Source organism: Heliangelus exortis, chromosome 2, assembly GCF_036169615.1.
Source record: "Heliangelus exortis chromosome 2, bHelExo1.hap1, whole genome shotgun sequence".
NCBI lineage: Eukaryota > Metazoa > Chordata > Aves > Apodiformes > Trochilidae > Heliangelus > Heliangelus exortis.
Genome location: NC_092423.1, coordinates 60,685,323 through 60,705,144, shown reverse-complemented (window position 1 = coordinate 60,705,144; position 19,822 = coordinate 60,685,323). Strand labels below are relative to the sequence as shown.

At 42.5% G+C, this 19,822-nt stretch overlaps 1 protein-coding gene across 7 annotated transcripts in view; it reads right to left on the bottom strand.

Annotated features, from left to right (window-relative positions):
- MBOAT1 (membrane bound glycerophospholipid O-acyltransferase 1) overlaps positions 1 to 18,553 on the bottom strand; it is a 59,939-nt gene extending 41,386 nt beyond the window's left edge. For 6 of the 7 annotated variants that reach the window (XM_071736313.1, XM_071736314.1, XM_071736315.1 and 3 more), the window contains exon 1: positions 17,745 to 17,871. In XM_071736313.1, coding sequence (XP_071592414.1) covers positions 17,745 to 17,834 — 90 coding nt within the window. In that variant the 5' untranslated portion in view covers positions 17,835 to 17,871. Of the gene's footprint in view, positions 1 to 17,744; positions 17,872 to 18,467 lie in introns of those variants that run through there. The other variant, XM_071736319.1, reaches the window with a different exon arrangement.
- Positions 18,554 to 19,822: the final 1,269 nt, after the last annotated feature.

The window sequence follows — 19,822 nt, the reverse complement described above, 5'->3', positions numbered from 1 at the left end:
GATGAGAGAAGACAAATTCACTTACATCAGGGAAAACCTGATACCACTACTGAAAAGTCACATCTCCAGTTATACTGAAACAATTCGTTCCTCTGGGCTTGTGTTGTACAAGTCATGTGGAAGGTTTTGAGGGGGCAGAAGGAAAAGTTTGAAAAATAGAATTTCTCTCACAGGAAAGAGAAAGAAGCATATAGGCATGACTACTTTAAGATTACTGTCCTCATCAGAACCAGCACTATGTTCTCATAGCCCTGGATTTTTGTTGCTGTTGCATGTGGAATATAGAGTTGGTAAAGTAGAAAACGACAAATTGATAGTATTTTGTCCTGTTGTGGTGTTTTCTTGGGTAAATTTTGCTGTTTCCTTACTTACAGGGTCAAATATCTTTCCATGGTTTAGATTATAAACTTGAAACAGATGTTCTTTCTGGATTACCTCTACAAAGCCACTAGCAGAATAATCACTAGCAGAACACACAAATACAGCTATAGAACACATAAAATCCCGAGTCATCAGAAATTTGAAAAGAAAAACATTTAAATCAAAGTTAAGCTTGAGAATTCAGATCTGCATCATAATGCTAAGTCACACACCCATACACTTACCTTTGATGGCTGATAAATTTAACATGTGATCCAAATACAGCTGTAGTTTGCTATCAACAAGCTCTTACATGGACCCATACTGCCTCTGTGTTGAACAGATGCTTAAGCAGTGATCATTTATGTACAGCAATGTTCTGCTGCTACCTGTAACTCAGTAATTACTGTTCTCCCAGTGAGTAATGTCAAAATATAGCATGATGAAATTCCCTTGTACCTGAGATAGCCAACACTAATTCCTACCTGTAGTAGAAGCAGCAGCTAAATCAAACAAGCTGGAGACTTCAGTCATTCTCATGGTGTTTGTTTGAGGCAGAATGCCTTTAGGTTGCTAGGAGAGCTGCCTCATTTCTTCAGACTACTCAGCATTGAGGTAGCATACCAATTACAGTACCTCTAACTCAAAAAGTGTACTTTAAAAAGAATAATTTGATGTACCTCTCTGCAGGTAGAGTATCACATGATATAACATGGCAGAAAGGTCTAAAAGTAGAACTACAGCCAGCAGGTCAGTGTAGAGGATATTTTAATGAGAAAATGGAAAAGAGAATATTTTTTCCATCCGTTATCTTACTGGGAATTTTGACAAAAACAAAACAACTGCAACCCTGCTTTTCCAAAGGCTTCCATAGGAAGTATGAAGTCACTGGGATATTGTACTTGTTGCAGAAAAGATTGCAGCTTGTACCATCTACTTTCTTTGTTTATAGATGCAGAGGGAGCAGATTGACCTGTCAGCACTATTTCATCACTCCAGCTCTTCTCACAGGGTCCACTCAGACAACGTGATTAGAGCACATGTAAGCTAGGGAACAGATGCTGAAGTGAAAATGAACACAAACAACAACTCTGGAGAGTAAAACACAACAAAGCAGAGACTCGAGCACCTGCACATGTGCCTCTGGAAGTCCCTAGAGCTCTAGGAACCTCCCTTTGCAGGGTTACCACAGCACTGCTTCCCTTCTTTCTTTGCCACATCTGACGCTTAGACAACTAACTTAGATCCTTAGTTTTCAAAATCATTAGTGAAATATTTTTAATCAGATATTATCCTTGGATAATAGACATTGCTTCCAACTGGTCTTGTCAGACCTGCTGAGTGGTCCCAAACAATTATTGTCATACAGCCTCTCATAAGCATTGACTGATCCCTTCTCTCCAACACCATCACCTCATCCACCACAGACAGCAGGGCAGCAGCAAAAAGGAAGCAGGACAAAGATAAGTTTCATCAGGCATGATCCAGCTCAGGTTCACCAGCCTCAACCACTGACTACTCCTAAGATTTTGGTGTGGTTTCTAATTTTGTATTCTTCAGTAAACAATTTCAAAGCAGATAAAATAATTTCAAATCTGCAATCCACCCCATCCCCAGATTTAAAGGTTTAGTTTTAAAAAAACTTAGAACACAGCAAAGCAAGTCAAGTTCCTTTTTACTTCGTCTATGTAAAAGAAGTACAAAGTTGAATTACTCAAAAAGCAAAGAAGGAAGACAATACCCATAGATATGAATATACCCAGCCACTCTGCTGGCACATCCTTCTGTGGCTTCAGCGTAGTTGATATTCCCCAAATATCAACAGAAGGATGAATGCAGACAATGGCAAAATCCTTATAGCAATGTTTCTGAAGTCCCGAATCATAGAAATGCTTAACATTCAGGCCAGATTAAAGCCTTCTGCCTGCATACATTCACCAATTTAAAAATAAAGTAGTAGGCTTAAAGGCAATCCTTCAGTAGAATGGGGACTGGCACATCTAAAATAACTATTATTGCTGTTGCAATGTCAGTGCAATCCTATTTTCAGTACTTTTTCAGTAAGTATGTCAGTGGTCTTTAAAAACATACACCAAGATGAATGGAGCACTTTTGGTCATGTTATCCCAGTGATATTCCAGTAAACACACACAATAGGAAGAAACAAACATCAGCAAGGGGAAAAAAAAGTGCCAACCTCACAAGTCATTATAAAGCAAAAGAAATTTGGGCTTTTTTCCCCTACTGTAGAAACTGTCAGGACTGTGTTAAATTTAGACATAATATCCTTGGAATTAAGTAGCTTGATCATACACTAAATCTTTCAGACATTGCAACGGTATTATGTAAGAATTTATGAGGCACCTATATATTGAAAATCTGGAACATCCTATATTTAAACGCTCAACCACAGTAACTTCAAACAAGGGCACTGTAAAAATTAGCATATTAGGACACACATTAAAAATTTATGCAAGGAACCTGCCAGTGAAAATCGTGGAATTTATCTGTCCTAACACTGATGTCAATACCTGAGTTAGTTCATCTAAATTTCTTTTACAGTCAGTAGGGAAAAAAGGCAAGTTTAAGTTGCAGTTCATCTAATCCTAAATGAGAAGTCTAAAACAGGTAGTTCTACTAGAAAAGCAACTTTGATCAGTAAGTTTAGATGTAGAAATGTACACTGCAGACTTACAAAGATGAACAGTAGCTTTACTACATGAATTAATTTCAACAGAAGCAAAAAGAAATCATAGAATCACAGAAAGTTAGGGGTTGGAAGGGACCTTGAAAGATCATCCAGTCCAACCCCTGCCAGAGCAGGGTCACCTACAGGAGGTCACACAGGAACACATCCAGGTGGGCTTTCAAAGTCTCCAGGGAAGGAGACTCCACAACCTCCCTGGGCAGCCTGGGCCAGTGCCCTGTCACCCTCACAGTGAAAAAATTCTTCCTAATATTTATACGGAACCGCCTGTGCTCTGGCTTATAACCATTGCCCCTTGTCCTATTGTCAGTCACCCCTGAGAAAAGCTTTACTCCATCCTCCTGGCATTCACCTCATACATCTTTATAAGCATTGATGAGGACATCCCTCATTCTCCTCCAAGCTGCAGAGCCCCAGCTCCCTCAGCCTTTCCTCATAAGGGAGATGTTCCACTCCCTTCATCATCTTGGTTGTTCTGCACTGGACTCTCTCAAGCAGTTCCCGGTCCTTCTGGAACTGAGGGGCCCAGAACTGGACACAATATTCCAGATGTGGCCTCATCAGGGCAGAGTAGAGTGGGAGAAAAGCCTCTCTCAACCTACTAACCACCCCCCTTCTTATGCACCCCAGGATGCCTTTGGCCTTCTTGGCCACAAGGACACATTGCTGGCTCATGGTCATCCTTCCATCCACCAGCACCCCCAGGTCCCTTTCCCCTTCACTGCTCTCCAGCAGCTCAGTCCCCAACCTGTACTGGTACCTGGGGTTGTTCTTTTTCAGATGCAAGACTTTATACTTGCCCTTGTTTTAATTCATTAAATTTCTCTCAGCCCAACTCCCCAGTCTGTCTGGGTCCCTCTGAATGGCAGCACAGCCTTCTGGGGTGTCAGCCACTCCGCCCAGTTTTGTGTCATGAGCAAACTTGCTGGTAGTACACTCTGTGCCCTCATCCAAGTTATCAATAAGCATATTGAGCAGTACTGGTCCCAGTACTGACCCTTGGGGGATTCTACTAGAAACAGACTTTCAGATAGACTCCATCCTATTGACTACAACTCTCTCGGCTATTGCACTGGACTTCTATTGAAGTATAAAAATTAATTGTTTTTAAAAGAACCCACACTTTCTGGTACTCTATTATTTGGTTTACCACTTAAAGCCACCATAAAATGCTACCTTATTCCAGAAGCTCCAGTATTCTGCAATAAACTAAACCCACTTCATGCACTTGAATAGAGTTAGGAATTGAAAAACAAACAAAAACAATAAAAAATAATTTAAAAAAACCCAAAGAAACAAAAAACCAAACCAAACAACAACAAAAAAACCACAACAAAACCCAAAAACCTGAACCAAAACAAAACCAGAAAACAAACAAAAAAACAAACCAACCAAACACAAAAACCCAAAACAACCCCACAAAACCCCACACACTAAAAAGTGCCAATCAGGAGGCACTTCTGAGAAAAAGTTACTAGTACATTTACTACCAAACACATGTGGAAGAGTTCTAGGGTAACAACACTCTTATGTGATGGGTGTAATCAAGCTCATCTAGTTTCCTGCTTCTGCAAGCAGGTGTTGCAATCATCAGTCTTCCTGTCTTAGCAGTTTTGCATCTCCAAAGCACACAGTAACAGCAGTTGCAGAAGAAGGGAAAAAAACCACTTGTGAATGACAAAGAACAAAGGTTTCAGTTAGCTTACAAACATCACTTCAGGGTACCTCAACATGGAGAGGTGAAGGTCTTTGTTCTTCTGCCCATGCTCCAAAATATCGGGCACAGATCTCAGGGTGCCACCAGACCTTTTCCAGCACCCTAGGGACACAAAAGTTGCTGAGAGAGATAGAGAGAATATTCCCAGCTGCCTTTCAGCATGGAAATCCCTTGCAGGCAAAAGAAGATACACAGTGATTTGGGGGAACTGTCAATAAAAGCCAGAGAAAATCTGCAGTGAATCTGCTCAGATCTGGATTGCCAAGAAGGAGTGTTTTCCACCTTTCATCAGTGTCCCTGCCTAGGCCTTCACCTCATACCCATGTCCCCTAAGCCAGGTCATATAGAACTAAACTGACTGCAAAACAACCCCTTACTCCAGACTTAGTTTTCAGTTAGCTCAACCCATGCAGATGCACAACTAAGAGTTTTTTTCAAAAGAGAGGAAAAAGCAACGTGGTGCAAAGGGAGGGAATATATGCAGAACCACCTCTTTTAGTAGTAAACTTCAGTTAGAGGCATTTATTTGACTGGGAAAATCCCATTTTCAGTTTATATTTTGGCAATTATCTTTGCAAACATAAGTTAATAACTCACCCTTTTTGTTTCCATAAACAACGGAAACTTCATGTTCTGCAGTTGCTTGCTGAGCACCCCCATTTCCACCATGGCCTTTGATTCTGCTGGCAAGCAAGTTTTCTAGAAAGCTTTTTCCATCACTGTTTAGCCTATTTCAAAAGAGCTATGTATGGGGTTTTGTTCATTTTTTTTCAATTATTCACTGCCATAGCAGTGAACATGTAGAATTGCCATGTCTCCACAACCGCCAGCTTCAGATACTTTCACAATCGTGAGACTTAACAGTTGTAAAATACTGCTCTTCACTCTCACTCTACAGTTTAAAAGTAAAATTATTGCTCTACGCTGTTTAATACAGAAGATATCTCTATAACCTCCATTAGTGTGGGCTGCAGACCTATATTTAGTTTCTTCAGAACTCTGTGAGAAAGAGAACCCACCAATAAAACACGCACAGAGACATTATCTTGTCATGGCTGGTTTTCCCTTTCTTATTTCTGCTTAGAATTTGCAGCACACTTGCTTCATGCTCATTTATTTTGGATCTTGAACGATGCAAGAAGACAAGAACGTAACCACAGCTGTTCAGTTATGCCCGTGTTTCAAGCACCTTACATCTGCAGCAAATATCTCTGGAAGCTGAACTTTGGAGTATGTCTAATTTTAGGCACTCAGCTTCAGACACTACTGAAAACAAGTAGCTTGGAGACGACAAGCACTCAGGACTCGGCACAAGTCAAACATCTGAACCATCACTGAACTATCTGGAAAATCATTAATACCTTTCCAAAAAGTCATGCCCTGGATGAATTCCAGAGGTTATCCCTCAAAGAAAAAAAAAATAAAATAAATTCCTACTTAGCAACCAAATCAAAACAAAAGCTAATAGGAAAATATAAATCAAGAGTGACTGCAACTTGGTGAATAAGCATAAAGAAATGTAAAGTAAACAATACAAAAAAAAGAAGATACTTGGATTTTACTATAAATTAATTTCATTTGCATTATACTATATTTGAGGATAGAAAGATTTAATCTGCAATTTGCTTGCCTCATTTAAAGCACGCTGCCTTCTTTATATGTGCCCCAATAGAGTTCTAGACTTCTATTTGCATACAGTACAGCAGAACTTTGGGTTATAGTACTGATATTGTCCAAAGATAACCACCATATCAGGAGGAAAAATTGATCCCATGTTCTTATTACTTAGCCACAGTATTATATTTTTCTCCAGGCATGCTTATGAGCCAGAAATAGCAGAAACTTAACTTGCTTTCCTTCAGAAAGAACAGCAATCATTACAGGAGTAAGTCTCTTTTTTTTCCTCTTTAACAGTTTGCAAAGAAGGAAAAGCATTCTCTTACACCTTAGAATTAAGGAGTGATGCTCCTACTATGCAGAACAGGCAACTTATTGTCCAAGAAATAAAGTACAGCAACAAAATTGCAGAAACTTCCAAGTGAGCTCTTTTCAAAAAACCTATGAACTTGAACATGGACAGGGAAAAGAAATTCAACAGTCTTTAGGTTGCATAAATAATTACAACTTCCCTTTCAAACAAACCCTTTATACATACAGCCTAAAAAAACATGCTTCAAAAGAACCAGAATATTGCATGATCTGAGCAGCTGGCTTGCAAGATTTATTTCCATCTCTCTTTTTATTGCAAGGTTTTATAACACTAACATCTGGCTATCTCCAAAACATGTTAAGAAAGCATTTCAGGTTTGATTTTTAGCAAACTTAAGATATCTCAAATCACAGATGGACTTTTTCACACTCTTCCTGTAGCTTTCCTGATGCTGGAAGGCACCCCAGCAATGAGCAGCACATACTTTATACAGGATTAGGAAGAGGAAACTTTGAAGGGGATGACCAGGGACCCTGGTGCCCACTGACTGCTCCAGGTCTCTCCAGAGCACAGGTCAGTTGTTCCACCTGCCAGCAAATAAATTACACCACCATCCCATAGGCAGCATAGTCCAAGCAATAGTGAAGATCCAGTCCTAGACACCATATTTAGCCTGACATTTAGGGTCTTCTAAACTCACTTGGTACTTTGTCCTTATTAGTGACTAAGTTCAAAATATGAAGCGTCAGAGAAAAAGGATGAAGAAGTGGCAGATACAGAATCAATATCCTCCTAAAAAGACTCTGACCTCACTCTATCCAGGCCAAAAAAAACCAGGAAGCCTGATTGATATAGTTAGGCAATTGAGGTAATGGTGCACCTAAAATGTATGATTGATAAAGTTAAATAGCAGACTACTGATCAGAACCCTATCACAGGATGAAGACAGACTATACCAGACACTTGCTGGTGTAATTTCTTCAAAGAGAATATGCAGATGAGAAAACCACCATATACAGCATTAAAGATAGGAATCGTGAGCTGAACAGAGTGCACATGTTAAGTATATGGACAAAAAAAACCAACTTAACAGTTAAAAATCAGAACAGGCAAGTAAGAGGATAACCAAGGTGGAAATACATTGCAAGACATATAAGGTGCCAGTTACTTTTGATCCAAAATGACAGAAAGCTGTAGCTTTGTCTCCTTGAAAGTGGAGTGCTAGAAAAGTGACCTCTCTCAGGCATTGGCCCATCTTCCCTACAGAGATTTGCTCCTTCCTGCTGTATCACCATGTAAAGAAAGTCAAGAAATAAACCCAGTGTCAAGTCAAGCCCTGGGAGGGGATGAAGACTCCAGCAGACCCATTCACCCCTAACAGGAGCAGCCATGCTTGGGACTGCCAGCAGCAATTTAGGATCCCAAAAGTAACACCAGAGGCAGAGCTGCCAAAACAACAATGCCTCCAGAGGCCCTGAAATGACCCAGCAAAAGACTACATACCTCCCAAAGCTTTTTCTTTTAAAGTATTAAAAATCTTACTTTGGATACTCTTGGTTTTCATATAAATATCCAAGCGCTAGCCAAGTGTTTGGCCTCAGCAGCCTCCTACTGAAATGGGTTTTACAGTCCAGTTCTGGATTTCATGACAAAATTCTTTCATTTCAATCACTGTTGAATCTGCAGTCTTCCAATGTTATCACATTTTTGTTTTCACATGGAGAAACACTGGGATACAGAAAGGACAAAGTTCCAGATGTATTTAATTTATGCTGCTCGTGTCTACTTTCACCATGATCCATCTTAACAGTCACATTTCTAAAGCAAACAACCCAATTTCTTCACTTTGCTTTTGAATGTTTAAGAAGTCTACCCTGTAATTTTCTTCTCTTATTTTCTTCACATTTTCACTCTGGTTTCATGACAAAGAAGTCATATGAAGAGAGGCTGAGAGAGCTGGGGCTGTTCAGCCTGGAGAAGAGGAGGCTCAGGGGAGACCTCATCGCTCTCTACAACTCCCTGAAAGGAGGGTGTAGCCAGGGGAGGGTTGGTCTCTTTTCCCAGGCAACTCTCAGCAAGACAAGAGGGCACGGTCTCAAGTTGTGCCAGGGGAGGTTGAGGTTGGATATTAGGAAGAATTTCTTTACGGAGAGGGTGATCAAGCATTGGAATGGGCTGCCCAGGGAAGTGGTGGATTCTCCATCCCTGGAGATATTTAAAAAGAGACTGGATGTGGCACTCAGTGCCATGGTCTGGTAACTGCAGCGGTAGTGGATCAAGGGTTGGACTTGATGATCTCTGAGGTCCCTTCTAACCAAGCCAATTCTAGGATTCTATGATTCTATATTTTGATTAACATGAGCAACTACAATGGGACAGAAGCATAATTAAGTCACCCATCTCCCTCTGCCCTGGACCATTCTTTGTTCTAAGCCTTATTTTATTTTCTAGTTACCATCAGCAAAACATGTCTAAAACTTTATTTTTCCAAACTGCTGAGCGGATTTTCCTCTCTTCAATGTTACCATTGCACCAGGCAACCACGTGCCCTAGCAGAGAAGTAGCAACAAAGGTAACACTAAACCAAAGTTACACAAAATAAAACCCAAACTTTTCCTCTCTTGAGAGTCTATCACTTTTCAGAATGTACCACAGCAATATGCCTACACTTTCAAACAGACTTGTATATAAAAGGAAAAAAAAAAGACACAAACCACTCACACAGTGAGTGCAGTGTTTTTGTTGCTGTGGCAACTACAGACCACAATTTTTTGCCTCAAGAGAATTAGCATAAACACAAACATACACAAAAAGGAATAAACAGCTGTGGGTGCTAACAGTGGCTACAACTCACTGTAGACATGCAACAATGCCATAAAAAAATGGATTTAAGTCAAAGGGTAAGTCCTTTAACTCCCTAGTCACTGTCCCCAAACCATTTGTCAATTCTTGTTTTGCACCTTAAATACAGCAGAGTTGGCAACAGAACCTGAAATACCTTGCAGTGTAGTAAGTGTAACACAACTTGTAAGTGAACGAAGTAATTCTAAAACTCTTTCTCAAATAGATAAATCATTGATCTATCAGATGGAATTTGGTGGCATAAATACTTATTGTAAACTGTAGGAGCCAGTGATCTGAACTTACCCAGTCTGTGTGCTCCCATGAGATAAACAAAGTCAACACTGTACTACTTTTTAACACTCCCTTGCACTGATAACAGAAAGAAAACCAAACATACTTTCACCAATTTATAATGTCATTTAAGCTAGGGGTAAGAGTTAATAATTAAATATTGTCTACTCAGCAATTCTTAAAAAAATAATAACAATTAAACAAACAAAACAAAAAGTTCAAAAAAAACCCTAATACATGAGCATGCAAACAAGCAGAGAAGTTATTTGAGAAATGTTGGGAGCAGGGGCTCCTCAAATGTCTTGGGTTCTGCCTTGACTTTTTACTTTCCCCATTCCTGCACTATCTGCATGCCAGTGCCAAACTGCACTTGAACAAGAAATTACAAATGAAGAAATTGCTCAAGTCCAGTTAGAGCATTTGTCGTAAGACCAGGGTCTGTAGAAGAAGTAAATACTCATCCAGTGCATGACAGCCAGCTGAAGCTTCTTTCTTGGCCTGAAATAGTTTTTTAAGCATTCAGCATGCAATCCAAAAGACTGATCTAAAGGCATCTTTTACTCCCTGACATCCCCAGCCTGACTCACCCACTGAACTGCAGAAGATGAATATAATTTGATGCTGAACAATTAAGTTGCTACTCAATACAATTCACCATTTTTTGCCTCGGACTTACCAGGTGGCTTCTCAGGTGTGTCTGCCCTTTCCCTAAGTCACGTAAGTAGGCAGCTCACTTGTTTGCAGACAGCACCCCACCCACTATACTGCAGAATTTATTCACATGAGGAGATGTAAATAATTCCATTACCCAGCCACCCAGGAGCACCAGGTAAATGTTTGAGTCCTCAAACTCCATCTGGACAAAGCAACCAGAAAGAAGAAAATCAAGAATGGAGAGCTGTTCTAATTCTAACATTTAGTATTTGATTTGTTTACGGCCAGATAGCATGGCAATGTTCATCTTACAGACAGACTGACTGACTGACTGACTGATGTCCTAACTAGTTTCCAGAGTAATGACTCTGGAAATGTAATGACTACCATTTCCTGCTAAAAGCTGGTAAAGATGTCCAGTTAATATTTGCATTTAAAAATTATTTTTCATTTGGGTATTTTACTAAAACTTAGGGGAAAGACTGACAACAGAATCCTAGGGAATCTGTAAATATTTCAATTTATTTTATTCAAAAATACATTTAGAAAGTTGTTGGTTTTGTTTTTTTACATTGTTGATATTTCTTTTTTTTAATGCTAGAATTTTTCTAATCAAGAGGGGTGCCCAAAACACAGTAAAAAACTATTCCTGCCCAATTCTGTTAGGTGTGCAACATACTGTAAGTATAGCCCCTCCCCCCAAAAAATAGTTCTTAAAAAAAAAAAAAACAGCATTAGAAACTATTGCTTGTGCCTATGTTTTTGCTTTGGTGATCACCTACGATTCTGCAAAAGCTGTTTAAAATGCCTTAAGCCAGAGTAAAAAGGACAAGTGAAAACATTTCCAGTCAAGATCATAGGATGGAGAATGATCAAATCCCACACCTTGCTCTGGGGATGACCACCCGATGGGTTTCCCTTTGGCAGTTCTTCTCCATGTGAAATTCTGTCCCTTGGCAGAGGCAGGACAGGCTGGCCCAGCTAAACCCAGTGCAGAACAGACCAGATTCCACACTGTCAGAAGTGACCAAACAAGCCTGACCAGAGCTATGCTCTGAAGAAACCACCACATGAAGGTCAGAGATTTCCACTATGCCCATCCTAACAATCCCTGTGGTGTAGCAGAAGCAGGTGTGAAGAGCAAAATAGCTGAGAAATACGGGCCCCACAGGTAAGTGCCTCACTGCCCAGGGCATCTCACTTCAGAGAAGCTGAAATCTGGTGCTGTGAGCTGCTTGCCCCTGAGCAGTTGAGGCACTGCAGGCTCCTGAGGAACATCATTTGGCTCCATATTCTCAGTAAGCAACCTTGTGCAGATGCTCTGGGGCCGTCTCATGTACAAAGTTTTCTAAGTTGGGACAGTCAGGAAACCCAGTCCTAAACTGCACTCCTGATCCAAACTGCTTGTTGACATAAACACTCCAACTATTAGTAAAGGACAGTAGAAATTTATGCATCAGGCTGCGCTTTTAGGAGCAAGACTGCATTTCTGGAAGTCCTCCTCAAGTACCCTCACTACACTACACAAGCATCCAAGAGATAAGATTTGGTACACTGAAGGTTACCTGTAACTACATAGAGGGATATTTTCACTCTGAACAGAAACACAGCCCACTGACATCAGACTTTTTACTTGGTTTTAGACAAGTATGGAAGGGCAGAATTACCTCTACAGTGATGCCAAGCCCAAGGCTGCAGCCTCCCCTGCCCAGGGATTACCAGCACAGCTTGCAGTCTGGCAAGTCTAAGCAGAGCTGTTAACAGGAGCCAAGGAGCAGCCAGGGTATTAAATACCATGCCAGGCTGGCAAATGCACAGGAAATCCTGAGCATCGGGGGCTCCCCTGAAAGCACAGAGCCAGCTCTGTGCTTGGTGCCTAAAACCCTAGGCTGGAGCCCAAGAGTCTTGGTCACTACTTTATATTGTCTTAAAACAGCTGCAGAGCACCACTAAATCAGTGCTGGTGTGATTTATGTGCAGAGAAGGTTTCAGGAAACTTTATGTAGCAACTCAACGTTTATTTTTCCAGATCTCACTTAACACAAATGAGAAGTGCTTAAAAGGGGGAAAATTGCAAGTAACTGATTTCAGTTGTACTTTTGCCCCTTGCCAAATGAAAAACTTAATAGGACAGACTTCGTTTTCAAGGCATGTGGGATGTGGAAGTATTTGCATCCATGGTACAGAGACATTAGCCATGAGGTTCAAGACTGCAATGCCAAGCTGAACGAGAATACACTGAAAAGGGCAGCATTTGATTCCAAGTCAGAGGAAAATGTGTATTATTACAATTCTAAGTAACAGCTGACCTGAACAGAAAAAAAAGCTGTAGAGATGGCCTTAATATTTAGAAAGTACCATAGCACTGTTTCAGGGCTGTCTCAGGACCATACAGAACCTGCAGGTGCAAAAAGTCAGCCAGTGGATTTGCTCTAAATGCACAGAAAAGCCATGGAGCTCACAAGCACTATCAACTGCCCTGCTTACAGATAGCTGCTCAACTGGGGGCCCAAAACAGAGTCAGCAAGACTATGCCTCTGTTCTTTAAATCAAGTGTTATGTCCTTCATGGTATTAAAGTAAAAAGCTAGTGATTTATCTTATGGACACTAGTTATACAAAATCTGGGTCCTCAAAAGTCAGAAAATATCAAAATGAAAGTGGGTTTTGGCAACCTAAGAAATATCTCTCTGTTTTAAGATGGGGATTTCAAATTTAATTTTTGCTTACTGTTTCTCAAATAACTAAAAGTTACACAGCTTTTTTTTTTTTTTTTTTCCCTTCAGAGTATCAGACAGGGAGGCATTAAATCTGACAAGTATTGCTGCAATAGAACTTTCATTTGCAAAATGACTGACATTAGGAAATCAAAATGTATCATAGTTCAAACCAAACAGCTGTTGCCTTTAAGTATCTTTTTCAGGTGAAAATACAAAGCTAACCAAACTCACAATTAACTTCCATCTTCAGTTATTTCACTTCAATCTGGAACAAATATCCTTTTTAACCTCAGCATTACATCTTTTAATGCCTCTATTGAAAACCATTGAAGGAACTTCAAAGTTCCTGGACTGAGACTGTTGATTTTCTAGAAAGGTAATTTTTTATTTGGCTTTTCACTGCCAACAGTGAAAAGCAGATCATTAGAAAAATCATGCAAAGAGACCTGGGACTAGCATGCCTGCTGACCAGATAAGCCAGAAAATGTATACGTAAAATTAAAGTCAGACAGACTGACTGAAAAGAGCTGAAAAATGCTAAGTTTAACAAGACTACCTCTGATTTTGGAATCAGAATTCATGTTAATTTTTGCAAAAGGAAAAAATATACTTTTTTCTTCTTTCTCCTTTTTAAACCAATTAATCAGCATGCTTTGGGCAGAGAGCTTTTCAAACTCAAGGAATGGTGGGAAGATATCTCTAATACTTCAATTATCCCAAGGCTCAGAGGTACATCCCACAGCCCCTCTGCAGAGTTAGTGTTTAATTTAAACTGCTGCCAAAACATAAATACACAGACCAGCTCCAATGAAAGGATTAAAATTAAAAACTAGGTGTACAACCAATAACCAAAGGACATATTTCCCTGAAAGTCAACAGATTTGTTACTATCTGACAGAGGTCTGGGTTAAAATATAAGGTCTGCACCAGCTGAGGCTTTGCACTGGGACTGCTGCTTCCAAGGCAATGCAGCCAGGAATATCAAGGGTGCTGCAAAATAACCTTGAGAACTGAAAACTTTCAAATGTCCTAACCCTTTGAATCTGAATTACTTCTAGAGATGCCTAGAGTTTAGGAAGGCATAGTAAAAATTCAATATGGATAAATTATGCCACTGAATTTATTTTAATATAACTCTAAATAGAATATCTACTCCTTCACCGTATTTATACACACATGCACTCTGTTTACAGAGATCACATTATTAAAAGTTTAACCTTTAACTTACCACATCTCATTGATTTATGCTAGAACATTATGTATCAAAATTGGTTACTTAGGGCATACATGACAAAAGATACATACTTTTGTATGTATAAGCATACTGGATGGATGATATTGCAGAATCAATGATCTAGGCCAATATGTGACAAGAACAAAACAACAACCCTGAAATTCTTTTCCTGATGCTGTGTGAGGTGTGTCATTGACCTAGCCAGATATTTTTAGAACACAAATCAGCTAAACTTCAAAGACTACTTTCCTAGGATATGAGGATGAATTGAACACGGAGAGTCTTTTCATCCTTTTTCAAGCTAATTAATCTTGTTACTGATTATAGACTTCTTAAAAAAATTATATTTCAATGCTAAATTAAAAGATAAATCATCCACCAAAGAGACATGCAAATACACAGAGACATCAGGATTATTTTAGTATCTAAGGCTGAAGATATGGCTACGTTCTCATGCCGTATACTGGCTACTAAACAAATTGTGAACAGTCTGCCAGGTACACAGCACAGCTAGGAATCACACTCTTTAATTCGGTGCTGGTTTTAAACCTAAGTTGTAATTTTTAAAAAATTAATAAAACAACCCATGCTGCCCATAATAACTGATACAATAGCTGCTTATATGACAGAACATTTTCCACCTACCATTGCTACAGCTTTTCTGCCCCTGCTATGGAAGGATAACAATTATGAGACTTATTTTTCAGACCCATAGCTCAACTTTTTTTCTGATCTTTTTTATAGACTGAAACCTCTCTCCTAGCACAGACCTCACGGAAAACCATCTCTAAAAAGAAGTGGCAAGTCCTCTCTCCACGTGACACAGAGATGTACACACATGGCTCTCACATACCACAGCGACTTGGAGGGTCTAAACTCCACCTGTGCACCTCTGTTTCTCGCTCTCTGGGCACTTCTTGGCATGTTCAAAAGCTCAGGGCCAGACACCAGGGAAACGGCAGCCACATGGACCAGAGGGAGATTCATGCTGTCACAGTCCAACAGCCTCAGCCTGATGACATTGACACACAGTGACAAACCAGAGATTATCTCCTCAGTTGCAGCCCAGCCACCGAGTGGAAGGCATGAAGAGCCTGTTGGCACTGCAATAAGGGACACATACTAAACTTGTCTCTGCTGCAGGTGGGATTCCTACCAAGCAAAACACTCCTCCACATGCAGATCTTTGTCCTGCACAGAGGAGCAAGTGAACTTCCCCCCCCCCACAGCAAAAACCCTCACTGATTCAAATGAGGAAGGTAACCAACCCACGTGACAAAATAGGTTAGTGAAAATGTTGAAAATGGGTTTATTTTGTTTCCAAGGGTGTATGCACTACAGGTCAGAGTTGAAACTCATGTCATTTGCTCAGAGAGTGGTGGCACAAGGCTTTCACACAGTAAACTTAGGGTATTTCCTGTTTTAGCAGAAATCCCTGATGCTTGGCATGGTCCAATACATTGCAGTGGAGCAAGCATGGGAGACTTTTTTAGATGACTGATAGCATAATCTCACAGGCACAGCTAAGCAGGATCCAGGGGAGGTAGGGGGGATGGTGGCTTTCAGGTGAGGGAAGCTGCATTTCAGCACAGCTCTGCTGCAGTTCTGCAATGAACCTCAGCAAGGGGGTTTCCTCCCATCCAGCACTGGGCTGCTGGAGCCAGTGGGTTCATTTGCAGGGATGGCACCTGTGCCTGCTCTCCCATTTGCACAGCCCAGCCACACTGCCAACACAGGAGCACACCAACACCACGTACTGGTGTGGCCTAAAGTCACAAACCACCAAGCACACAGGTGCCCACCATCAGCACCCATGAGACCCGGGCTCATGTTGTGAACAAACACAGCTCGTAACCAGATGCAGCAAAGCATCCTCAGGCCCTGAAGGACCCAGGCAGAATTTCTTACATGTACAACATGGTCTTTGTATCTCCTTGACTGAATAGAAGAACAAGTTTTGGAAAGCTTAGAAAGAAAAACTGCAGTCTGTCAAGTCCTCATTGCTCAGTGACCCAGTCAGCCTAACACTGTGCATACACTACGCAGTCACAAACAAACTGGAGGGTAAACATCTGATATTCCAGGTTCCTTTGGTGTTCCCATATTCATTAATCATAGCACAGAATAACTAAAAAATGAAGCTATCAATATTCATATGCCACCTCCTAAATTATTAGCTTATAATTACTACACCTTCAGTGTTTGACTGTTTTAGTGTTGAGCAATGGATCTCTTTTTTGTATCAAAATACTTTCCTTTAAAAAACATAAAACTTGTATGGTTAGGTGTAGGGGTTTAATCTCTGGAATGATGTGTTTCTTACTCAACTTTAAAAACAATCAGTAGTAAAAAAATGACACATAGCTCCAGCCACCCTGCAAACAAAAGAAAGCAAATAAATCACAATCTTCCGTGGACTTTTAGCAGCACGTCTCTGCCGCCCTCGTTTCTTGGAGAACAGCTCAGCCTCCCTGTAGCTTGGAGGAGACAGTTTCGGGTCAGCAGAAACTTTCAGACCTAACTTCCTCATTGCTGAAAGAATGCAGGAAGGCAGCAGGTGCTCGCAGGCTTGAGAGACAATGAAAGGTGTGGGTGGGGAAGCAGCGTTTTCTGCCTGTTCGGAGGCACTTTAGGAGCCTATGAATGACCAGACAACACCGCTGCCAGAAATATATTAGGCTCTTAAGCATTTCATACAAACTTGCTCGCCCGTAAGACCGCTTTCCTGCCTGCCTGCGCCTTCCACATGCATGCGCTGTGCGAGTCCACCGGGCTGAGAAAAACCTCTCTGCCTCCTCCCTACAGACCCGCAGCCACAAAAGCAGCGCTTTAACGCAATGATTTCCCGCAAGACCCCCGCACAATGCCCGTTCCCGCACGGCCAACCAGCGACAGGCAAGCCCCTCCACTCTTTAAGCATCCCAAGCTTCGCCGCAGCTGCCTCAGCACCGTGACTCCACAGCATCCAGCGGCAGCAGCACTGACTTCTTGCCCGAGCACGACAAGCTCCGAGGCACTGACGGGGAAAATCAAGAGCTTTCGCTGGCAGTGCAGCCGGCCCTGACCCCAGACGCCCGTCCAGCTCCGCCGGGCGCCTTCTCCTCGCCGCAACCCGCCTCTATCCTAATGTCACCCGAGGGGGACCGAGCCTCCGCGCTGCCCTCCAGGGCCCTTTGGCAGGCGCAAGGCGTGACAGCCACGGGCTGCTCGTCTCCGCCGGTCCCGGCACCGGGAGACCCCCGACTTCAGGACATACGCAAAACCTCCCGATCCGCCCCGGCACCTCACCTGGTCCAGCGGGATGCCCAGCAGCCCGCTCAGCGGGTGCAGCAAGGTGGAGCCGGTGGTGCGATGCGGAGCTCCGGGCGCGTCAGCCATGCTGCATCCCCACTCCCTCTCCGCTGCAGCCTCCTCCCCCCCCCGACCCCCACCCCGCCGCAGCCCCTAATCGCGCCGGCCGCCGCTCCGCGATTGGATTGGATGAGATTGGATTGAACTGAAACCGAACCGCAGCGAACCGAACCGCTCCGCGCGCGCCGGCCGCCGCCCCGCCGCGCCGGCCGCCGGACGGTAGGGGGCGCTCGGGGGGGCGGGGTCCCCGGCAACGTCTGGGGGCGGAGCGGGGGGGGGTGCGGGAACCCCCCCGGTCCCTGTCCGCGTCCTGTTCCTGGGTCCCTTTCGGGTCACGTCGGGCCCGTGCGTGGGGGTGGTTGGTTACATGTCCGTCTGCCCCCAGCGGGATTCGGGGTTGATAGGCAAATGCTCCTTCCCCCGCCCCGCGGCGTCGTGACTGATGCGGAGAGTGATAAACATCCCACGCGTGTCCGTCCGCCTCCCCTACCCCCTCCGGGTCCCCTCGCTCCGGCAGCCCCGGGCCGGGAGAGGGGCAGGGTGGTTCGGTCCCGGCAGGGGGAGAAGAAGAGCAGAGCTCGTCCCGGGCTTGCCTGTGGTAACATGGAGCGGGGCTGGTATAGGGGTACAGGGCACCCCTTGGAGTGGCACCGGGCTTACCGGGAGCTCGGATCAACCCAGTGCGCACCAAGAGTCCCAGCTAAAACCGAGTTTTCCTGACCCGCCTGCTCGGCAGAAGCATTGACTTCTCTTGACACCTGCAGGGCCGAGCTGGCGGGTCACAAGTGCCCCGAGCGGAAGAGAGGTGGAGTCTCACGACCCAAAGAGTTGTAAGAAGATTCTATTATTTTTTTAAAACACAGATACGTTGTTTGCAGTCGGTGCTCTCTGAAGTAGTAATGTTTTCTCTGGAGAATTGCCAAGCATTCAGCTGGTGGTTCACATTGCTGGAAAGTAAGATGCGTGTGATTTGGGGAAATAGTGACTTTTCCTTGATAGGAGAAAAAAAAAAATTGGGAGGAGTTTTAATTATACGCTTATCTTGTAAGTGAAATACAGCCGTTACAATGGTACTGCTGCCAAAATCATCTATCTGCAGAAGGTATGTTCTTACACTTGTCCCAGACAATGTAGTATTGTGTTGTGAGGAGAACTTGGGCAACACTGCAAAGCTTTCTCTTTCAGCTCCCACTGGTGACGTGCTTAGAACCTGAAATACCCCAAAGGTTCTTAGCAGGCTCAGTTTCAGTCTCATAAATAGGCCCGTCATTTTCTCTTCTCTTTTCATTGCCTACTGTGGTAGCTGAAACTGTAGTACTGGCTTAAAGCTAGTGTAACAAGTATCCTGCTTATTCTGTGCCAGAGATTATTCTGTGCTGGAAAACCTGTGGAAAAAATGTTCAGTAGTAGGGACAAGTTTTGCAGTAATCAATAGTATTGCTTAAGTGATGCCAGTTTCAAAATATGTATATATGTATATATGTACAAATATACACACACATGCATACTTTAAGTAGGGAGAGTAAGCAGTTTGGAAGGACTGAGTACTCATACATAAGACTTCCTAACATTTTCCATTAGAAGTTCCTCTTTCCAGTTGTTTCAAAATTGCCAGTCTGAAACTATCTGGATGGAACTTTCCATGGACTGTGTCTGCCACAAGTGGGCTGCGTGTTGAGCTTTGGCTAATACCATTGACCTACTTATGGAAAACAGATAAAAGTGATTTATTACACGCACACATGCACTACAGATGTTCTCAACACTTTTTCACTGTGGAAATCTTGTATGTTGGGGATAGTGACTTCAAGTTGAGATGTGGTAGTCCTGGAATCAAGGAAATGCCTTTCCACCTATTTCTGCCACTACAGAAGCAGAGTGGGATATCACAGGACTCCGGGCAAAGGAACTGAAAAGAGCATGCCTGGCTCTTTAAAGTCAGTACTCAACCATCTGGCCTTTTCATAGTGGTGGAAACAGCTGCTCTGAAAAACAGCCGGAAGGAGAAAAAGACA